The sequence below is a fragment of the Mytilus edulis genome, chromosome 11, assembly GCF_963676685.1.
Source record: "Mytilus edulis chromosome 11, xbMytEdul2.2, whole genome shotgun sequence".
In the NCBI taxonomy this organism is placed as follows: Eukaryota; Metazoa; Mollusca; class Bivalvia; order Mytilida; family Mytilidae; genus Mytilus; species Mytilus edulis.
Window position 1 is genome coordinate 46,664,439 of NC_092354.1, and position 23,863 is coordinate 46,688,301.

A 23,863-nucleotide genomic window follows, 5' to 3' on the forward strand; every position below is an offset into this window, starting at 1 on the left:
AAGCGGCAATATCAAAATTTACCTCCATATGACATATACATGTCCCAACACCTTTGATAATCAAGAGTTTATAGTCATTTTCTACAGATGGAAAATACATGTACCAATTCAGGAATATGTCAGTTATTTCTTTCATTTCATGTTTGAGCTATTAATGTTGCCATTTGAGAAAAGACTTTCCGTTATAAATTTTCTTTTCAGTTTGATACTTTTTTATTTTACTTTTTAAGAGCTTGACATTTTGTACAGGCGCTTGGGTTTTGTTGTTATCGACGAAAACACGATGTCATGAAGATGTTATTTTATTTCCTTGCTTGTTGTCTGATCAACGTTTTTCAAGCTTGAAAAACATATTTAAACTATCAAATGCTCAACATTTAGTTGTTTTAAACGTTTGTCTTTGAATAATATGTTGGAGCAAGTGCTTTATAGAATAATACCGGTATTTGGATGTATTTTAATTAATTTAATTTATGTACTTAAATGCATTGGTCTTTCTTGTCGAGTTCTATTCTTCTCTGAATATCAATTCAACATTGAATAAGATAGATTATGTGGGCTTACTTCACAGGCGACACTAATTCAGAAGTACAGTCACCGATAGCTTTTAAGATTGAATGACCTGCTATATACCAACTCTACCTACATATGGTATATATATATATTTCCCAAATCATTTGGTAGCCTAGAGGATGCATACATATGATAGGTTTAACTATCTTTTAGACCAGGTTAGATTCACCATTTTCTACATAAGAAATGCGTCCCAAGTCAGGAATATGACAGTTGTTTTCCATTCGTTTGGTGTGTTTGAGCTTTTGAATTTTCCATTTGATTATGAACTTTCCTCGGAGTTCAGTATTTTTGTGCTTTTACTTTTTGCAGACATTTTCGACAGAAGGAAATGCCAGCACCAGGCAAGGAACATGACTGTTATTTTCCATTCGTTTGATGTGTTTGAGCTTTTTATCTCGTCATTTGAGAAGGAGCTTAAGTATATTTTTCAAGATTAAAAATAGTTTAAACTATCAAATGCTTTACATGCAGTTTCCTTTAACGGCTTTGAATAATTTGTCGAGTCACGTGTATGCATATTTTGGCGTTAGTATTGATTCACTTATAGGGTCTTTGCATCGGAACTAAACACATTTATTAAAAAACCAGTTGTTGGCATGACACGGGTTATGTTCTTCTCATATATGTTATGATGGTATGATACTAAACCCCTCACGGGAAGGATTGTGCCTGATGTTCATATGATGAAATCATAATCTTTCAGTCAGTTTAATTGAAGTCTGGAGCTGGCATGTCAGTTAACTGCTATTAGTCTGTTGTTATTTATGTATTATTGGCATTTTGTTTATTTTCTTTGGTTACATCTTCTGACATAAGACTCGGACTTCTCTTGAACTGAATTTAAATGTGCGTATTGTTATGCGTTTACTTTTCTACATTGGCTAGAGGTATAGGGGGAGGGTTGAGATCTCACAAACATGTTTAACCCCGCCGCATTTTTGCGCCTGTCCCAAGTCAGGAGCCTCTGGCCTTTGTTAGTATTGTATTATTTTAATTTTAGTTTCTTGTGTACAATTTGGAAATTAGTATGGCTTTCATTTTTACTGAACTAGTATATATTTGTTTAGGGGTCAGCTGAAGGACGCCTCCGGGTGCGGGAATTTCTCGCTACATTGAAGACCTGTTTGTGACCTTCTGCTGTTGTTTTTTTTCTATGGTCGGGTTGTTGTCTCTTGGGCACATTCCCCATTTCCATTGTCAATTTTATGATAGGATCATAATACCGGTATATGGATGTATCTAAAGTACAAAAAAAATAATGGAATGATATGGGCTGCTTATTAGTTCAGGAGTGTAAGTATCTTATTCAATACTTAGTATGTCAAATATCTGTTTATCGATTTAAGTTTTTTTTCATATAACAATCTGATTTCGAACTTGGTGTAAAATAAACACAAACACAGTTGAACATATAAAATAATTTTTTTAATTGAAGAAAAGGAAAACATTAAAGCTGCTTAATTTCACATGCTAGTAAATTTGATGTTAGTACATTTAGATATTGAAAGCGTTACATTGTAATAGCTATGACATTAGGGACCAGTTCCATTTCTTTAACGTCTATTTTAGACAAATATGATTATATTATGCAACTAGTATACGTAGTTGGTTAATTTCCACATGTACAAAAATGCACTAGTCTTACTTGTGCATTGACATGGGCATATATGAGAATCTGGCTAAGGAGTCTGTATTTCTGTGTTCTTTTTCTCTATTTCATATAGTTTAGTACCTCATTATTATCTTTCCTTTATTTCCCCCAAATATACTCTTATTATGTAAAAACAACACCCAGACATAAGGCTCATTAAAATCAATGTACATATAAGTCTTAACTAATAATTTAACAAATCTATTGATAAAAAAGTTACTACTCATCGTCAATAGCCATTAGATACAATTCTTTCTGCTTCGCTCCACGTGACCCTTTCGTATCCTTTGGCTATTGAGGACCAAGACTACTTGACTTTTACATCGGTTTGCATACATACGTATGACCATTTTTGAAGTCGATGGGTATTTTCAATTGAGCAAAATATTTTATACATCTCAACACCATGATTGTAATGGTGAATTCAATCTAATTGTTACTTTGAAAAGATGTCAAAGAAAGGGCTCTCTCTAACATTGTGCTATTTCCGATTAATGTGTTCCAACAACCTGTAAATTCAACAAATATTTATTTTTTTTTAATTTGAAAGAGCTGTATCAGGTAAAAAAAATGATGACATGTTTGTAAATAACAGCATAATAGTAACACAGTAACTTTTACAAATTATTGTAAAGCTTTTAAAAATTTGTTCGTCTGCACTCAATTTTTTCTACCCTATTGTATTGTTTTGACAATATTTTATTCAGTGAAAGAGATTACTGAAAAAGAAGCAGACGCCATTGAAAATATGGCGATTAATTAAAATATATACCTGAATTTTGAACTTTCAGACCAAGAAATAAATAATAATAAATAAGGATAAATATACCTTATCACTGGAAAAATAAAAACGGATAACGATTCAAAATGCCAATTTGATATGGATAATTTGTTCCTATTCAGTGCAAAAACTATGACGTAATAGGGGTTGAATTGTAACCTTTTTTCTCACTGAAAAAACTTCTAAGAACAAACACTTGTCCGATTCCTAACATAAGAATAAAAAATGTCTGTCCTAACGACCAGTAGAAAACGCGACTGTTCAAATCATCAGCATATATTCGACCTTTGGCTTCTTTCAATCTGAAGTGTGTCTGGCTATCAACTACCTCTCTAAGTGATGAGTGGATATCTTCAGAGGCTGTCTCCATCTATAATATAAAAAAAAACGTATCGTGAGTTGTTTGTTAGTAGAAACTGTTATTTTTTAGGATCCACTCGTTGTATGCCACTGAACTAAAAGGTCTGAATGGATATAATAAGACATTTTGTTCTAAAAGATAACATATATACGAACGTCAATAAAGAATTGCAATTTCCAATATAATTTTACCACTGTTTTAAGTTTATGAAAACCCTTTTAAGTAATACATACACCGTTTAATCATTTTCACAGATACAACCCATCCTTTTCCATAGTCTTGGGCACTGTCTCTACATGTGCACACAGTATGATAACCTGTTCCGTTTCGTACATACCTTATTATTTTTTTCAAGAACAAGATTTACTCGTTTTATACATAAATTCTAGATTTTAGTTTTTACTATGTAAACCATAATATAAAATAAATAATCGATGTTTGCTGTGGTAAAATTAGAAAATGAGATACTTTAGGAAAGCAATCTGGTTTTTAATAGATATATATATATATATAACAATATAAATGCATCGTTTTTGACAAATAACAAAAATAACGAACTCCAGGGCAAATTAAAGAAGGTGGAGTCTATAAAACGCAATCCATCACAAAAACTAGTGGAAAACAACTGCAATATTCATGACAGAGTTTGGCGAAGAAAATAGTTGGTTAAACAAGATTTTATAGCTAGTTAATCCTCCCACGTGAATGACAGTTGTTAATAGTATATCGGCAAAATTGAGTGAGCAACCCAAACAGGCATAATAGGTAAATGACCATAATTGTGATCAATCAATCGAAATAAACTGTATAAACATACATCATAGACTGAGGTATACAACTGACTTAAAGTGTCCTTTCTTCCTTATCTGAGGGTCGTGATGTAGAAAACATGCAGGGTCGTTCTAATTAAATGTAATTGGATCAATTGAATTATTGGACAGTATAATCGCTACATGTTTGTATATATTCGAAACACCTGTCTGTATGGAAACAGATGCCTTACTATCTCAGGCATAGATTACCATAGCTGTATTTGGCAACACTTTTAGGAATTTTGGATCACAATGCTATTCTACTTCGTACTTTATTTGGCTTTTTTCAACTCTTTTGGAATCGAGCGTCTTTTGTAGACGAAACGCGTGTCTGGCGTATATATAAAATTTAGTCCTAGAATCTATGATGAGTTTATTTAGATAAAACGTTTACTGTACGCCTCTATCGTGATTATAAAATCAACTGTGTCATTGTTAATGGACATCGCAAACATATCAAGTCAGGAATATGACAGGTGTTGTCCATTCGTTTGATATGTTAAATCATTTGATTGGGACTTTCCGTTTTGATGTTCATCGAAGTTCAGTATTTTTGTGAATTTACTTTTTATATGTAAACAAACATATGCCGTACATTATACCCTTTTTTAAATGCCACTTTGGAACACATTTTCCACAGTATATGCGTGGTGATTGTCGGTATTAAGGGATGAGAATAGTTATTACCAGGCTAATAATGTAATAAGACAGACGCGCGTTTCGTCTTCACAAGACTCATCAGTGACGCTCAAACCAAAATAGTGAGAAAGCCAATGTAGAAATGTATGATTGTTTAAGAAAGATTGTTGTCTTTAATGTCGGTTTTTTTTTTAGAGCAGATCGTTAATCTTACTGTTACAATTTCTCTCACTTTTTTTATTTGCATGAATTGAAGATGTAGATATTATTTTAATTCTTTCACATGTTCAAATTCAACACCGGTGGAAAAAATTTGTAATTTGGCCAGCTGTTAGATGCTAGGTCACCGGACATGCCATATTGGTTGAGAAATGCAGGAGTGGAGTTCAATGCCATTTATTGATTTTCTATGGTAAAAGCCATGGTGTTGGTTTGATCTATAGAAATTTCCGATTGATTTATCGACAGCATAATTCAGTGGCGGATCCAGAACTTTTCTTAAGGGGGGCCCCGCTCCAGTCATGCTTTAATGATTCCCTATATAATCAACCAAATTTTTTCCACGAAAAGGGGGGGGGGGGGCGGCCCCCCAGGATCCGCCTATGGCATAATTTTTTTATTTATTTACTAATCATCGATATTATTTTGATAGTCCTAAATATAAAGCTTTATTAAAACTGTAACATAATATCAACATTAACCAGGAAAACTAAACATTGACCAATGAACCATGAAAAGGAGGTCAAGGTTAGATGAACCATGTCAGGCAGACATGTACAGCTAACAATTCTTCCTTACAACAAATAAAGTTGACCTATTGCTTAAAGTTAAAGAAAAACAGACCAAAACACAAAAACTGACATATTGATCATAAAATATTTCCATACACCAAATATAGTTGACTTATTGCATATAGTTTAGAAAAAGATACCAAAAATTCAAAAACTTAACTTTGACCACCTAACCATATAAATGAGGTCACATGACACCTGCCAGCTAGACATGTGCACCTTACAATCATTCCATACACCAAATATAGTAGACCTATTGCATGCAGTATAAGAAAAACAGACCAAATCAGATGCTCTGCAGGGCAAAGCTTTATACAACGGCAGAGGTCGAACCCTGAACAGTTGGGGCAAGTATGGATACACTATTTAAGCTTGATACAGCTCTGAATTTGGATTGTGATTAAATAGTTGACACAACATAGCTTTCTGACACAGAATGAATGTGGTCTAAGAACTTAAACTTAAAAACTTAAAAATTTTAAATTGGACATTTACCTATTATGGTCCACTATCCAAAATCTAAATACATGGTTAGATTCAGCATATCATAGAACCCCAAGAATTCAATTTTTGATGAAATCAAATAATGTTCAATTTTAGACCCTTTAGACCTCAATGAGGACCAATTTGATAACCGGGCCCAAATATTAAAAATCTAAATACATGGTTAGATTCAGCATATTGAAGAACCCCATATATTCATTTTTTGTTGAAATCAAACAAAGTTTAATTTTTGACCCTTTGGACCTTAATGTAGACCAATTTGAAAACGGGACAATATTGGGCAATTGAATATTTCTTTCTATTGCGCAAAACTGTGCAATTGAAAATTTCTTGCTATTGCGCAATATTGTGCAATTAGATATTTCTTGCTATTGCGCAATACTGTGCAATTGAAGATTTCTTGCTATTGCACAATACTGTGCAATTGAAGATTTCTTGCTATTGTGGAATACTGTGCAATTGAAAATTTCTTACTATTGCACAATACTTAATAAAATAATTTTGGACCCCGATTTGGACCAACTTGAAAACTGGGCCCATAATCAAAAATCTAAGTACATGTTTAGATTCAGCACATATCAAAGAACCCCAAGAATTCATTTTTTGTTAAAATCAAGCTAAGTTTAATTTTGGACCCTTTGGACCTTTATGTAGACCAATTTGAAAACAGGACCAAAAATTATGAATCTGAATACACAGTTAGATTTGGCATATCAAAGAACCCCAATAATTCATTTTTTGATGAAATCAAACAAAGTTTAATTTTGGACCCTTTTAGCCTCTAATTCGTTGGGACCAAAACTCTGAAAACCAATCCCAACCTCCCTTTTGTGGTCATAAACCTTGTGTTAAAATTTCATAGATTTCTATTAACTTATACTAAAGTCATTGTGCAAAAAACCAAGAAAAATGCTTATTTGGGACCTGTTTGTGGCCCCTAATTCTTAACTGTTTGGTTGGACTAAAACTCCCAAAATCAACCCCAACCTTCCTTTTGTGGTCATAGACCTTATGTTTAAATTTCATTGATTTCTGTTTACTTATACTAAAGTTATTGTGCAAAAACCAAGAAAAATGCTTATTTGGGCCCTTTTTGGCCCCCAATTCCTAAACTCAAAATCAATCTCAACCTTCCTTTTATGGTCATAAACCTTGTCTTTAAATTTCATAGATTTCTATTTACTTTTACTAAAGTAAGGGTGCAAATACCAAATGTCTTGGGACGATGACAACGACGCCAACATGATACCAATATACGACCAAATAAATTTCAATTTTTGCGGTCATATAAAAACAAAAACTTAACTATAACCACTGAACCATGAAATTGAGGTAAAGGTCAGATGACACCTGCCAGTTGGACATTTACACCTTACAGTCCTTCCATACACCGAATATACAAGACCTATTGCTTATAGTATCTGTGACCAAAACTTAATCTTGTTCCTTGATCCATAAAATGAGGTCGAGGTCAAGTGAAAACTCTCTGACGAGTATGAGGACCCTGCAAGGTATGCACATACCAAATATAGTTATCCTATTACTTATAATAAGAGAGAATTTAACATTACAAAAAATCTTGACTTCTTTTTAAGAAGTCACTGAACTGTAGCTGTTGCCGCCGGATCACTATCCTTATGTCAAGCTTTCTGCGACAAAAAAACATAATATAGACTTTGAACCCAGATTTAATGCCTTTGAGCCTATAACAAATTAGAAACCTTATCAGTAGTTGTGTCATCATGACCAAGTCTGAAACACATCAATACTCATACCGTATTACATAAATAAACTCATCATAGATACCAGGACTAAATTTAGTATACATGCCAGACGCGCGTTTCGTCTACAAAAGACTCATCAGTGACGCTCGAATCCAAAAAAGGTAAAAAGGCCAAATAAAGTACGAAGAGCATTGAGAACCAAAATTCCTAAAAGTTTTGCCAAATACAGCTAAAGTAATCTATGCCTGAGGAAGAAAATCCTTAGTATTTAAAAAAATTCAAAAATTTGTAAACAGTAAATTTATAAATATAACCATATCAATGACAATTCATGTCAGCACAAAAAGTGCTGACTACTGGGCTTGTGATACCCTCGGGGAAATAAATCTCCACCAGCAGTGGCAATGACCCAGTTGTTGTAAATAAACTAATCATAGATACCAAGACTAAATTTAGTATATACGCCAGACGCCATTTCATCTACAAAAGACTCATCAGTGATGCTCGAATCCAAAAAAAGTTGAAAAGGCCAAATAAAGTATGAAGTTGAAGAGCAATGAGAACCAAAATTCCTAAAAGTTTTGCCAAATACAACTAAGGTAATCTATGTCTGAGGTAAAAAAGCCTTAAGCTGTAATACTTGTGGTATTACTATTTGTAGTCTATTGACAAGAGTATATTTTCAGTATGATTTGTCAATTTTTTCAGAGCTTTTGTTCAGTTCATATATGACATTTGTTTATGTCTAGCTTGTGAACGCAACTCCTTGAAGTCTTTTATTCAGAAAACACTCATACCTTAATAGTGGGATTGTTCTCATCATGTGTACTGCACAGTTATTATAATTCGACGATTTTCAAAGGAGTAACGGGACTTATATTTTTTTGGAAGTATTTTGGCAATAAATGTAAAAGCATAAAAATATAGTATATATACCAAACCGGTCAGGCTATTAAACATCACCAGGCGCTGTTAATTATGTGTATTGGTATATATACTATATTTTTATGCTTTTACATTTTTCTCACTGATACACATAGTTAATATGGCTTCTACTAACGAAAGCTCCATGTGGAGTTAATGTGTTTAGAGACTACTTATGTCAGTACACCTTTCCTATATTGCCTATTTTGGCAATTACTCATTGTGAACACAACTCATCGGAGAGGGAAGATTCTTCTCCATTGTACTATTGTTTACTATCATGTGAAGTTGTTCATTTTATACCATAATTTCAATTCGACCATTTTCATCAGAGTTATGGAACTTTGACCATTTTTTTAAAAATGTTATAACAGCAACATCCTGTTAAAGCAACTCCTCTCAGACCACAGACAGTTTTACAGAAACCCTTCATATTTGGTGAATTGGTTGCCATTAGAAGTTTATGTAGTTGACCAATTTTGATTTGACAATTTTAATGCGAGTTATAAATCTTTGACCATTTGTTGGGAGTATTGTAACAAAAACATTTGTGAAAGCATATCCTCTGAGTCCATTTACAGAATAGTAGTTGACCATAGTATACAATCTTTTTTCAGGAAGTTAAGGGACTATATTTTTTTTAGTAATGCAATTGTGTCATTTTGTAAGATCTACAGTGTGAGTACTCCTCTAAGACAATTTGAAAGAAAGCTGTCATACTTAACAGCATTGTATGCTGTTATTGTCGAGCCTGCAACTTTTGTTGCAGAAAGCTCGACATAGGGATAGTGATCTGGCGGCGGCGGCTACGGCTCACTTCTTTAAAGCTTTATATTTTAGAAGGTGGAAGACCTGGATGCTTCATACTTTGTATATAGATGCTTCATGTTACGAAGTTTCTGTCAGTCACATGTCCAATGTCCTTGACCTCATTTTCATGGTTCAGTGACCACTTGCAAAAAAAGTTTTTGTAATGTTGAATTCTCTCTTATAAGTAATAGGATAACTATATTTGATATGTGCGTACCTTGCAAGTTCCTCATGTCTGTCAGACAGTTTTCACTTGACCTCGACCTCATTTCACGGACCAGTGAACAAGGTTAATTTTTGGTGGTCAAGTCCATATCTGAGATACTATAAGCAATAAGACTAGTATATTCGGTGTATGGAAGGACTGTAAGGTGTACATGTCCAACTGGCAGGTGTCATCTGACCTTGACCTCATTTTCATGGTTCAGTGGTTATAGTTAAATTCTTGTCTTTTGGTCTGTTTTTCTCATACTATATGCAATAGGTCTACTATATTTGTTGTATGGAATGATTGTAAGGTGTACATGTCTAGCGGGAAGATGTCATGTGACCTTGACCTCATTTTAGGTTCAGTGGTCAAAGTTAAGTTTTTAGTTTTGGTCTTTTTATCTAATATTATATGCCATAGGTCAACTGTATTTCGTGTTTGGAAATATTTTATGATCTTTATGTCAGTCGTGCAGGTTTTATTTGACCATGACCTCATTTTCATGGTTCATTACACAGTGTTAAGTTTTTGTGTTTGGTCTATTTTTCTTAAACTATAAGTAATAGGTCAACTATATACGTTGTATAGAAGCATTGTTAGCTGTACATGTCAGCTCTGACCTTGACCTCATTTTCAAGGTTCATTGGTCTTTGTTTAGTTATCTTGGTTAATGTTAAGTTTATGTGACAGTTGTAATAAAGCTTAGCTTTATACTTAGGGCTATCAACATTATATCAATGATTAGTATAGAAGGCGAGACATTTCAGCGTGTGCACTCTTGTGTATTATACAATAGTTTAAATTTACCACATATATGAGAGTTTTGGGACTTTTACCATATTATGACTATCATACCACAATGACATATAATTACACACATATTAGTTCCTCTTTATGCAGGGTGGGGAAAATTTTTATATGGTGTAGACAAATTTTCATATTGACAGTTTTTTTAATACTGATAACAAACAGTCTTAAAACAAGATGTTAAAATGTAGAAATTTATTCAGATTTTTTTCATAAATAAAAAAAATTAGGCAAATTATAAAAACATCTAATTTTTGGCATAACAATTATTATAGAAATATCCTTGTACAATATTCAATGAGTGCTACCAAATTTCAAAATATCAGCAAAGAAGAATTAGTTGCAAGGCAGATGTCAATATTTCTTATATGCTACAACTCAACATTTTCAAGCTTCAGACCAAATATAAAACCATTCCCTTTCATAAAAGCTAAGATTTGCACAAAGTCTTTCGCACAGACAGCCTGAATGGTGGAATATGGAACATTTACTGGATCTGCTTTCACTATAGGCAATATAAAGAGCTGAATCTAAGCATTTTATTCCTTTTATATTTTTGTCAATGGAAAAATACATAACAAAGGTACAAAGTAATTATAAATTATATTATTAAAAATCTTTTATCATGATCGTTGACTTGTTGGGTTGTTACAAAAAATAACAATCATGATCTTTGACTTGTTGAGTTGTTACAAAAAATAACAATCATGATCGTTGACTTGTTGAGTTGTTACAAAAAATAACAATCATGATCGTTGACTTGTTATAAAAAATAACAATCATGATCGTTGACTTGTTGAGTTGTTATAAAAAACAACAATCATGATTGATTGATTGTTGTCTTATTGAGTAGTTGCAAAAAAAAAAAATTACATATTTATTTCTAAATGGTGTTCTACTTTCATAACTACTGTTGGTTGAGCGCAATTCAACAACAGAAACTTGTTAGTATTTATTCTCAATTTAAAACATTCAGTTTGTCTCCCAATTTCCATACGTTTACATACATCATGTACTTAAATAAGAACTATTCATGAGAAGAAAAAAGAAAGAAAAATTATAAATTAACTTTAAAAAAATAGATTTCTAAAGAAGCAAATGGAAAATAAACAACAATAAAAATTTAAAATGAGCAAGCACTGATTTGTAGATTTTAAAGTAAACTCTTGAATTAATTACACATGAGATTTCCTGTGATCATGATACGCCCATCTAAATAATTATAACTATAAAATCTACTGGGAAATCTTTCATTCACTAGACCACTAAACCAAACAGCTTATGTTTTAAACAAAAAAGTTTTTTTTACATAACCTTAAAAAAAAAAACTAAAAAAAAACAATGGATGTTTTTATACTAATTATATATATGGAATGATAACCATCTATACAAAAAAACAAACAAAATAAATATTCTCAAAACACGCACTTCACGACAACACATATGTGTGTACATACATCATATAAAACAGAAGTACAAATAGCACACAGTGATACAAAATATCCACACTACAATTATATTACATCAAAGAGAAGAAGTTTGAGATTTTTTCATACAAAAATCATAACATATATCTAGTTTCTGAGTTCTGTGTATTCATGTACAAGTCAGTGCAATATGGTTTGAACATTTGAATAAGTTTGACATCCTGACATGCCATCGCATCAGAGCATTCATTACAGTTACCATGGTTACTGAACATGCATGTGATATATAAATGTATAAATATAGTGTTTTCAGTCGCCCTCAAAATAATTTAGTACAAATCTTAGTTTACAAGTGATTGGCAACATTATATGTAAGGCATTTACGTAAAGCTAATTTTTAATGTTATCAGATATCAGATATCAAATTGCATTGTGGGAGAAACAAAAATTTTAAATAGCTATGTTAGATTTTCACAAAATTGTACTCCTATTTATTGACTAACTATGTCAAATACTTTCATTCCTCTATAATGGTATGAAATGAGCAAGATGAAATGAGCAATGAAAATAATTTACAATGAAATTTAACAGTCTAATTAAACATGATTTTCTGTTCTGAGTTTTAGTATGCACTTTGGACCTGCCAAAAAAAGTTTTGAAAACAATGCTTGAATAGAATTTTTTTCAATCAATTCCCTTAAATATAATAATCTGAACATTTAAATTGCATTGCAAGGTTTAATAGGTTAATTTATGAGTCTGTAACCGTACTGGAAAATTGATAGACCACAAACTTGATCTAAACTGTGGAAAATATATATACATCCTAATTTTAGGGGAAATTTTATCATTATCATGTTAATTAGACTGAACTTCATATATCTTGATAAGGCCATACTTAAAAATTGTTTACAGCTTACATTTTAATTCTAACCTGAGTATTGTGGTTTTTACTTATTTTCATGGTTTATAAAATGTGATTTTTTGGTTGACACTGATTTTGTGGATTTTTTATGTAAAGGGATTGTTCATGACATCGTATCAAAACAAATTTTGTATGCATAGAAAGAATACCAAAAATTAGTATTTTGTTGGAGATACTAATATGTTTCATAAGAAATTCATGAATATCCATATCAACAGAACAATAATGATTAAGGGCATACGATACAGTTACAGGGAAGGTAATGACGTTGCTAACGTAAAACGTTATTTTCGCGACGTCAAACTCTGACATATCGGGAAAAGATGCATTTTTCGAGCAAATATACAAAATTTCGAACTCATTTTACTCAAAAAGTAGAACATGAAGGTATATTTTTTATTACATATTTGATTTAATGAGGTAAAAAATAGCCTATATGCAAATTTTCATCAACTTGTAAATACAGGTTCAAAACTGTATCGTATGCCCTTAAACAGTATATCTTTATGGGATATTTTAGGTCCATTTTGGAAATATTTTCCCTGCAACATTTATAATTTATATCCACTACCTAAATTATTATGCTAATTTATACTAGAAGAATTTTAAATCCTAGCAAATTCATAAATTTTTAAGGATGGCCTACATGAAATAAGTATAAAATCTAATTAGCAATACATTATGCTTTTCCAGTTCTCTTATCTGTGAAAAAACTTCTTAGTACTAAAACCTGCCCTATTCCAACAAATAATATTATTAATGACTGTCCTAACGACCAATAGAATACTCTATCGTTTAAATTTTCTGCAAATACTCTTCCTTGAGCTTCACGCAGACGGTGATGAGTTTGGTCATCTAATATGTTACGTAAGTCTTCGTGTATATTGACCGCTGAAGTCTCCATCTACAAAGGAAAAGAATAAGCCGTAACCAGATATACATCTTGATCTGACATAGCATGCTAATAGTAAAAAGCTTGGTAAATATTACTCTAAATCAGGAAATTTTAGTGTGTAAAAACTTTGAAATGGTAGTCTGCACCAAGTTCTTTTCTGACTACCAATAATCTAACATTTTTCTTGTACATGTAAGTTTAAACAAAGTTTTGCAAAATTCGCTAGTCTAAATAAAATTTTACTAGTCTAAGCATCGGACTAGTGGCTAACAGTGCAGACTGCAATAGGAATTTTACCTCAATTTTTTTCTTAACAGACATTTTACAGTTTTAGTAATTAAACATGATGCATTGTACAATGCTATGAATGATGAAACATGAATAATGAAAACAGATCTAACTGCACCATCTAAGACGAAAACTGTGAACCAAACCTGATGCAAAAATAAACTCATATACAGTATTATATGACTTCAAACATGTCAAAAATACCAGATAACTGGAATTTTTATTTTATTATTACTTTTTGTTGTCATGTTGTTTGGGCTTAAACAGAGAATAGAAATCCATGGACCATTCAGATCACATGCAGATGTAATGAAGCATATTTTAAAATCTATTGGCAAATTTCAATGGTGCACTTGTTCTTTTAGTTTTAACATTGTTATACAATGCAAAATCTTCACAAGAATCGGTGAAGGCAAGAACTCCAATAGATACATTGTATGTCTATGCTATAAAGATTTCGGTCTATTACGCACACACTATTATGTGATTAAATAAATAATATGGTCTAAATTACAAAAATGTTACAAGTCTTCAAGTGTTATTTTTTCACTGGTCCTGGTATACTAATTTTTGAAGTAGATGTATATCCCTTCTACATGTACATTCATATTTTTAAACTTATACTTTAAACTTATACAAGCCATGTATAAAAGGTTTTTTTTTGTATTCTTTTTTTGAATTTTCTACATTGCTCTACTAGACATGGTATTTTATTGTCTTTTATTGATAGAACATTTTGTCTACAAAAGTATTAATAAAAGGGGAGATAATTCAAATCTTGAAAATTTCACATAATTACAAAAATCTTTCAAATTTACTCATACAAATAAATGATATTAAAAATATGACTTGTTTAAGTAAGAAAAACCCTGACTGATTGTCAGTCAAAGGAATACTTTACTTATCAAGTATTCAGCATGGTCAGCATATTTATCATGTTTCTGATTATGAAATCTAAAACTATCATATTTAATCTAATTATGTCTAATTTAAAAGAAAATATTAGTAATTTTAATGATCTTACATTAAGATACTCCTTAAGAAACTCAAATTGAAACAAAAAGTCACCAATAAAGCCTTGGTCCAACTTGGAGACCATTTCCTACAAGTTCTTAGAAATTTGAAACACTACATTGTCTTTTTTTTTTATTTCATTATTTTATTTCATTCCTCAAGTAAGCCAGAAATGTTACTACTGAAAAAATGTTTTTGTCCAGTATAATACTATAAATGTACAAAATGTGTCACACCACCTCCTCTTGTTTCAATTCATATCAATTCGTTCAAAATGCTACAAAATGATCAACCTTACAGATTTTGATATGCTACTAGTCAGATCAAGATGATGCGTTCATGCAGGAAAGTACAACATGCAGGTATTGTTCAATAAACAGGCGTCATCAACTGACTTATATACATGGACTGGGAAATGTTAATACATTTTTAATATAAATAATATTATAGTATAAATGAATAGGTGTTTTTATAACGGCCCTATTATATGTCCAATTTAGGTCTGTAATATTGGTCAAGGAAGTCTGTAATGGCCCGAGGCAACGCTGAGGGCTATTACAGACATCCGAGGCCATTATTACTGACCGAGGACATATAACAGGGCCATTATAAAAACACCCATTTCTTAATACATTTATTAACCAACTGAACAAAAGTGTATGTGTTGCTGCTAACTTGATGTACTGTCTTACTCTTTTAATGACAGTTTAGTTTGAACACAATAATTTGTACTTCACCATTATAAAGCTTTAAATATACCACATATCCAAGATATTAAGTTGAAAGAGATATGTGTTAAAAAACAGGATGAACAGTGATCCCTTTATATGGTTCTTTAATGTTGGTTGCTGGTTACTAAATTAAATAAAATACAAAAAGGTATTATACTCTTTACAAGTTTTATTAACTTTATTAAAAACCCTAACAGGGCTTAATACAGACAAACTGGGCATTAATACAGGGCCATTACAGAAAAACAGGGCCATTACAGAAAAAACAGGGCCATTACAGAAAATATGTAATTTTTAATAAACAGTCACTTTTCGCAATAATGCACGTTGGTTAATAAAAATCAATTAATCAATCATTCAATCAATCAAATTTGTTTGTAGCTATCATAAGGGGCATATGTTCTCTACAACCTCTAAAGGCCCTATCCACCCAAGACAAAGTGAAGCATTGTTCAAAACTATTTCAGGTATCTCACATTTAATCAATTGAGGATTCAAGTTTTGCAGAAATGTATTCGAAGTGTTTTATAAAACAGAACTTCCCCCCTCGGCCCAAAAATGAAAAGTTCAACACTGAACCTGAGCCCTCCCAATTTCTAGCTGTACATCTGTAGTAATGTCTAGCATGTCTAGTAAATACATTGTCTTAAACTAGTTGGTTAACCTTTTTTTTATCTGCTAATACATTTTTTGTAAATGAATGCATACTTAAAATATTTTTTTCATTTGCATTTGCCCCCATTACTCAATGAAAGGGGCAACTTCCGGTATTAACTAGAGAATAGCATCCTGAATGTATACATTATATATAGATCATGTATACCTGTTTATTGAACAATGATAAGCAAAATAAATGAAAATAGAACTATCATGCAATACCAATTACAACTAAAAGCATGCAAACTAGCGGCATGAAAGAAAAGACTTCTAGATCACAAAATTTTCGTAACATTATTCAGCCTGATGATATACATGTATCAAACCCAAATTATTGCATGTAAAAGATCCTACATTTATTTCAGTTCATGCAAATTACAATGTAATTAAAGAAAATATGAAAATCCAACTCACCAGAGTCATAGCTGTTGCATGTTTCCCTTCTTGTTCAAAAAGTGGCTTTTCATCTCCAACTTGGAAATCAAAGTAGACGATCTTGTGTGTAAATGTTGAAAACTCATTACTAAAACAGAACTTGAAGACCCCACTTTGATCTGGTGTCCAGGTAAAACTATCATACTGCTTCTTCACGTCTTTGTATAATACTTGACCATTGGGAGCGGTCAATTCCATGTCCACATCATACTGACCACCTGATATAACCTATGAAATAAATTGAGTATTTGAATATAAACTTTACTTGTATTATATGTCAGTTAAATTTTGTCCTTTATGTGAAAATATCAAAGGAAAAAGTGCCAATCAATTACAATGTCTTAAAACAAAATACTGGAATAATACTAGATTATCGCTATTTTGTGCATTTTTCTTTTGATCTTTTTTTTAGATAATTTTCATATCATGCTTCTCGCTTGAGATGGAAAAATTATCGCTAGAAACTAAGGAGGCCATGTGACGTTGCTAACGAAATTGACATGAAATTGACAACGTCGTCATAGGTAAAATTGCGATAAACAGATTATCATTGGTCATCTCAACTCGATTGCTTTTCTCACTTTCGCTGAACCAGGTCAAGCGAGAAAATCAATCTCGTTGAGATGATCAACGATAATCTATAAATACATCTATATACAATATACATGTATAGGAATCTGATGTTCAGTGGTTGTGGTCTGTTTATGTGGTTCATAAGTGTTTTTCATTTTTATATATAAAGGTTAGACTGTTGGTTTTCCCATTTGAATGATTTTAAACTAAAAAAATTTTAGGCTTTTATAGCTTGTTGTTTCATGTGTTTAGTGAGCCTAGGCTCCGTGGTTTAATACTTTTATAAATTGTGACTTGGATGAAAAATTGTCTCATTTGCACTCAAACCACATCTTCCTATACCTATAGGTCATGTAGGTAGTGGAAAAGTGCAAAACAGAATGAAAATTAAACAGAATAGAAAGAAATACACAAACTCAGTATGAAGAACCAGTTTTAAATAATCGATTGCAAGTAAACATTTAAAATTTTTTTTTACAAGACTTCACAAGATTAACGATTTATGGATTTTGGTAGTGTCTAACTGAAAAACTATCAGAACTGCTTTATAATAATAAATTAACCAATAATTCTAATCCTAAACGAATACAAGTTTTATAATAAAGTAGATATATTTTGTCATGGTGTGATTTATTTGATCTTTGTTGATGTGATGTGTTTGGGAATTTGGAAAAGAAATCAGCGCAATTACTTGGTTTCCGTTCCCTGCTGTGATGAAATGAATGTGATTATAACAAAAATTAATTGACAACTTATAAGTTCAATACACCCATATCACCCTTAAACTAAGTTTGAATGACACTTTATTATTATTATTTGAAATAATTGGGATAAAATTTTGCGAGTACGTTTTTAACACATGTCAATTTCTGTATCCTATCGTTACTATGAAATCGACTTAAATAAAGTAGTGTCAAGTCCCAACAACATCAGGGTTCTCACTAAGAATTTTGTAAGGCGAGTCCAGGGACTCGTCATTTTTGGCCATGGTGAGTCCAACAGTAAGAAAACGATATTTTATAGCAATAAAGTTTGATATTTTTGTCTCCATGACCTAATAGAACAATGAAATAAGATTAAATTCTGATTACTTTTCAACTTTTGCTATAACATGTATAAAATGATGATATGATTGTTCAGTTTATACAAAATATTTCGATCTTGATGCATTGTTGAACTCACCACTTTTAAAAATGGTGAGTCCAGACAGATTTTCATGAGTCCAGGACTCATGGACACGCCTTAGTGAGAACCCTGAACATGATCAATGTATATGTCCGTGCTCATAATTAATTTGCAGAGATTACCCTTACATGTACAAAATGTACCAACTCCCAAAACTTGAAAAAGTCTTTTAGTATCAAGTTACATTTTTCTATGCACATGACATGATTTTTACACAGGGGAATTAACATGATTTAAGGAAATCTATGAAATAGAAATAAAAATTGAAATGGAAATTGGAAATGTGTCAAAGAGCCAATAACCTGACCACAAACAGTGTTCTCCCCAGAAATTTTGGATAGCATCACATTTGGCGTAAAAAAATAAATTGTATTTTTTTCAATATATGTTCAATGTAATTTGTTGCGTCGTGGCAATGCTCTATTTCCTTTATGTTATATTATATATGTTATTGTTTATTACAAAATGCATTATATTGTTTGTTTGTAGGCCATTATTATAGCATTTTATTTACTAAAATAGAATTTGCAGCTAAATTATTGCACCAACGGCATAAACCTTTCTACTTAAAAGAAGCAAAAAGTTCATTTTTTTCAATTTTACCAATGAAAAGATATTATCTAAACCTACAGTCAGGGATATAACTCTATAGGGTTATTACAGAAAAATAACATACATTTGTTATTGTGAACTAAAAATTCAAAGAATAGTGATAACATATGGCTAAGTATTCAGTAAAGTGCTGTTTCAATGGGTGTCCCAGAAAAATGCATTTTTTTCATATTTTAAATTATTTTGAGTTTTAATGCAGGTAGCTAATCAATTCACTGCATGATGAAGAGATAATATAAACAGTCTCATATGAAAAGTTTATTGTTGAATAAAGTATTTTATAAATGAAGTGTTGAATTCCCTATTTTTTGCATGCTTATTTTGTGACATGGTCGAATGACCCAAAATCAAAATTATTTTATTAACCTTTTTGTATGAATGGCAACTAGGTAAAAAGGATTTTCAGGTAAAACAATAGGGTTGGCAAGGTTAAGGACACTAAAACATGAAAAATCATCGAAAAATAAAGATTAACAAGAATGTGTCCTCAGTACACGAATGCCCCACTCGCACTATCATTTTCTATGTTCAGTGGACCGTGAAATTGGGGTAAAATCTCTAATTTGGCATTAAAATTAGAAAGATCATATCATAGGGAACATGTGTACCAAGTTTGAAGTCGATTGGACTTCAACTTCATCAAAAACTACCTCGACCAAAAACTTTAACCTGAAGTGGGACAGACGGACGGACGAACGAACGAACGGACGAACGAACGAACGGACGAACGAACGCACAGACCAGAAAACATAATGCCCCTCTACTATCGTAAGTGGGGCATAAAAACAATTTTAAATGGTCATGTTGTTGGACTAACATTTTCTGTCTTCTTCCTATGTGAAAATGAAATATAAGTTATGTAACAATAGAGGGCAATTAAATGCACAAAATATCTTGAGGCTTGAGCTTATTAACTAAAATGTGATAATTCATCATGAAGTTACAGCAGAAAGTTTTATTTTTTTTAGGAATTGTCATTAAAGTTTACTCTTGAAAAATCTGTCCAACCGTTACGGGCGAACATTTCAATTTTCATTTGCAAGTTGCCAACTCAGTTTAAGTTTTTTTTAATGTTTATGACAACAAATTTTACTACAATCGCGATGTGCATGCGGTATTGCTGTCAACTGTTCCTTTTTACTTGAGGTCAACGACATTGAAGGGGTGAACACTCTTTCTGTCCAACCAAGAGATGGAAGTTACATCCAACATTTGTCCAAAAAAATGTTACGTCCAACATCCAAGATATTCTCTAAAATGGCTACCACAAGTCACAGAATCAATTTCGCTTCTACTTTGACAATTACTTAACCTTAAATACTACCATATAAATGAAAAATAAAGAGGTTTTAAACTGTTGACAGTCTAAATTTGACATAATTTTGAAAATTAGGACGTAACAAGAGTCCATTAATTTTCTGTTGGACGAACCGTAGGACAAAATCTTCTAATGTCGGACGTAACAGCTTTTTAAAAGTAAAAAGAACCTTGTTAACAACTAACAAGTCCACATAAACTAAAAAATAGTTCTCAGACCCTTCCTAGTCTCTTCTTAAGAGGTGCCCATTTTTAAATTCCCATTAGGATCAGTAAATTAATGAATTCTGTCCTATGTTTGTCCGACAGGGAATATAATCTGTCCTATGTTTGTCCTACAGTTTTTTATGGTTTTGTTTTATCCATTTATTTAATAATGAACCATTTTACCTCTTGCTGAGGAACACCAGCTGTAGATATTAGTATAAACAGCATAGTTTTGATTTTGTTTTTGAGTTTCAATGATGCAAATGGAACAAATTCTCATCCAAAAATGTCCCCGTTTGTCCGACATATTTTAAGATTTTTCCAACTTATAAGTTAGTTTTTGAAAAATTTAACAAAATGATATACTTTAATTGAAGATCTTATGAACTGTCAGAGAAAAATTGATATATTTATTAACTAGGCCTTCATATAAAAGGAAAATATTCAATTTTTCAATGTCCTGTTACGTCCAACATAACCTCTGTCCAACATGCTATTTAGGTCTAATTTTATGTTTTCTGACTAAATAACTATCTTTTTACATGTAAAACCCTAAACTAGAATCATTCTCCTTTCAGAAAATCATGTTATTAAGATTGAAACAGCTACTTTTAAAATCATACATGTTGTCACACACTAACAACACTATACTGAATACTTAGCCATACATGTATGTATGTTACATGTTTAAAAGGGACAATATATACATCATTAGTTTAGTTAAAATGTATAAAAGTTCTATTGATATTACTTTTGTCTATATGTATACTTAACTATTGAAAGATATAACAGTTCATAGTTTGCCAATTTTGCATACATGTAGTACACCTATATGTTATTACAGAAAAAATATGCCTGTAATAACTAAAGGGTGTTATCACAGCTTCTCTATACACTTCAAATCATTTGCTCAGACATACATCATGCTTAATTACAATGTATTTTAATTTATTGCAAGAAATAATGACCAGAGCATGTAATGAGGTTCTGCGCAAGTTTCTCAGTAATTCCCAAGTGTCTTATATAATAAGTTACATTCCTTTAATAACCTAGCCTTGTTATCACAGCTACATGTAAGTTTATTCTTTAATAGCCTCGTCTCATTGATTTACCATGGTTAATCAAAAATGAATTAATTTAATTAAAAAATTAGTTATCAAGGCTATGCATTTAGTTTCTGCGCAAAGTCTCAAGAGTTCCCTAGAGCCCACTATAAATGAAATAATTTTACAAATAACAAACATATGTTATTACAGATTTAGAAAATTTAAGGAATAAAGAGTAGACAACTCATGAAAGTATCTGTAATAACACACGCAAGTTATTTTCTGTAATAAGGCCCTATAGAGTTATATCTTTGACTGACCTATGCGTTTAAAATTTTAGTATAACTACAAAATCACAATTTATGACAAAATTTCTAATTTGCTACTTAAATAAGTGAATTAAAAATCACTCATTTAAGTAAGTCCCCTGACTGTTGAACATATTATGAACAAGAAAATCCTGCACCTAGAGGCAAACTTCTGAACAAAAACGTGAACTGGTCAATGATTAAAACAGATTTTAAAATTTAAAATCGACCACACTAATTTTGTTTGACACCCTTACCCTCATGAAAATACCATACTGGGGTAACAAGAATGACCGACCATATGTTGACATCATCTGTTTGTTGATGTTTTCATGTACATTATTTATGCAATGATGTATTGATCCCAACACTTAATAGACTTCTGCCATTCTGACGTGACTGATGTATGCAAAATAAAAATAGGACAAGGTTAAATTAACTATCTTGGAACCAAAGTATTGAAACTCAATCATCTTGACTATCCAAAGTTGTACAAATCGAGGGTTGTCAGGATAATGATATTGTATAGATACTAAGGTCATACATGTACCCCGGTTACCTTGAAGTCTCACTCTCTCGAGGTCTTTGTAATTTATGTATGTTTGGTAATCCCAATTTTCAAACAGTGATATTATTATTTTCTGAAGTGTTCATTGGGGGCTGTAATGGGGGTACCTTCTTCATTGTTCTTGATTAATAACGGTAGTATTCTTGCCAAATGATGTGAACAGTAATTTTTGCTATATGACCATGAAATGAACTCTTTCTTTTAAACGATAAAAACATTGACTGATTTTGACAAATCACGTTAATTTTTTCTCAAAAATGAAGGTAACAATAATTATTTGAGACCTCTGGCAAATCAGGAGGATATTTTGACGAATCACTGTAAAATCTTAACCAATGTTGTCGAGAACGTTAGCCGTAAAAGGACTGTTTGATGCCTGATGTTAAAGGGCATTACTACCCTCTTCATTGTGTCTGAGGACTAACAATATACAAACCTAACATATGTCATGTTTACACATGTGTTTTACTTTGTTTACATCGATATTTGCATCGAATTTTAAATCATTTTTGTTGTTTCGTATGTTTATATTTGTTATTGTTGTTTACAAACCTGAAATTCGAGGGTAGACTGAACACCCTTTTCAATGTGTTCAAAGAAACACTGTCTCTCATTATCTGGTAACTCAAATGTCAGTTCGCCGGCAAACACAACTGACAATAAACTAAGTACTGCGATGACACCGATCAATTTTTTGCTCATTGTCAACACGGGATGCTAAATCTAATAATCAAAGTTCGTGTCAATCTATTCTTATTTCAACAATACAGTTATTAAAACGTGTGCAACATGTGTTGTCAAGTCCTTCCTAATCGTCTTGTCGAAAGATGGCGTAGTTTAAAATTACGTGGCATACGAAAGATTCCTGTCAAGGGAAATAACTCTTGTTTTTTTTTAGATCAACATACAAGGAAAATGAGAGACAAAATGCTGAAAAATATAAAGATAATAGTCCGGAGAGATGATGAATTGACAAAAAGAATTTAAATAGAGCAAAATAGTCCAAAAAATTAAAAAAAAAACATGAAGCCCCTTATAGTTACAGACCCTCAAGACATTAGGATTTAGAATGGAAAAAAAAGGGGAA

At 31.7% G+C, this 23,863-nt stretch overlaps 1 protein-coding gene across 3 annotated transcripts; it reads right to left on the reverse strand.

Moving 5' to 3' along the window:
- Window positions 1-1,979: 1,979 nt before the first annotated feature.
- LOC139495687 (transmembrane emp24 domain-containing protein 7-like) lies at window positions 1,980-23,640 on the reverse strand. Of its 3 annotated transcripts, XR_011657431.1 has the most exons (4): window positions 23,329-23,640; window positions 16,940-17,188; window positions 13,344-13,844; window positions 10,769-13,211 (listed from the first exon to the last, which is right to left on the reverse strand). XR_011657431.1 is itself a non-coding variant. In XM_071284018.1 (3 exons), the coding sequence occupies exons 1-3, from the start codon at window positions 23,476-23,478 to the stop codon at window positions 3,139-3,141; spliced, it is 639 nt and encodes a 212-aa protein (XP_071140119.1). In that variant the 5' UTR covers window positions 23,479-23,632; the 3' UTR covers window positions 1,980-3,138. The 3 variants fall into 3 exon arrangements, 2 of the variants coding, with proteins under 2 accessions (XP_071140119.1, XP_071140120.1); XM_071284018.1 differs by lacking the exons at window positions 10,769-13,211; window positions 13,344-13,844 and adding an exon at window positions 1,980-3,378 and having other exon boundaries at window positions 23,329-23,632; XM_071284019.1 differs by having other exon boundaries at window positions 11,927-13,844; window positions 23,329-23,628.
- Window positions 23,641-23,863: the final 223 nt, after the last annotated feature.

What these genes read in the sequence shown, in the direction of transcription:
- LOC139495687 (XM_071284018.1), bottom strand. Translation starts at nt 23,478, where the DNA reads ATGAGCAAAAAATTGATCGGTGTCATCGCAGTACTTAGTTTATTGTCA. An exon ending in AGTCTACCCTCGAATTTCAG is followed by an intron (nt 17,189 to 23,328) that starts GTTTGTAAACAA and finishes TTTATTTCATAG; the next exon opens with GTTATATCAGGTGGTCAGTA. An exon ending in ATGCAACAGCTATGACTCTG is followed by an intron (nt 3,379 to 16,939) that starts GTGAGTTGGATT and finishes TTTATATTATAG; the next exon opens with ATGGAGACAGCCTCTGAAGA.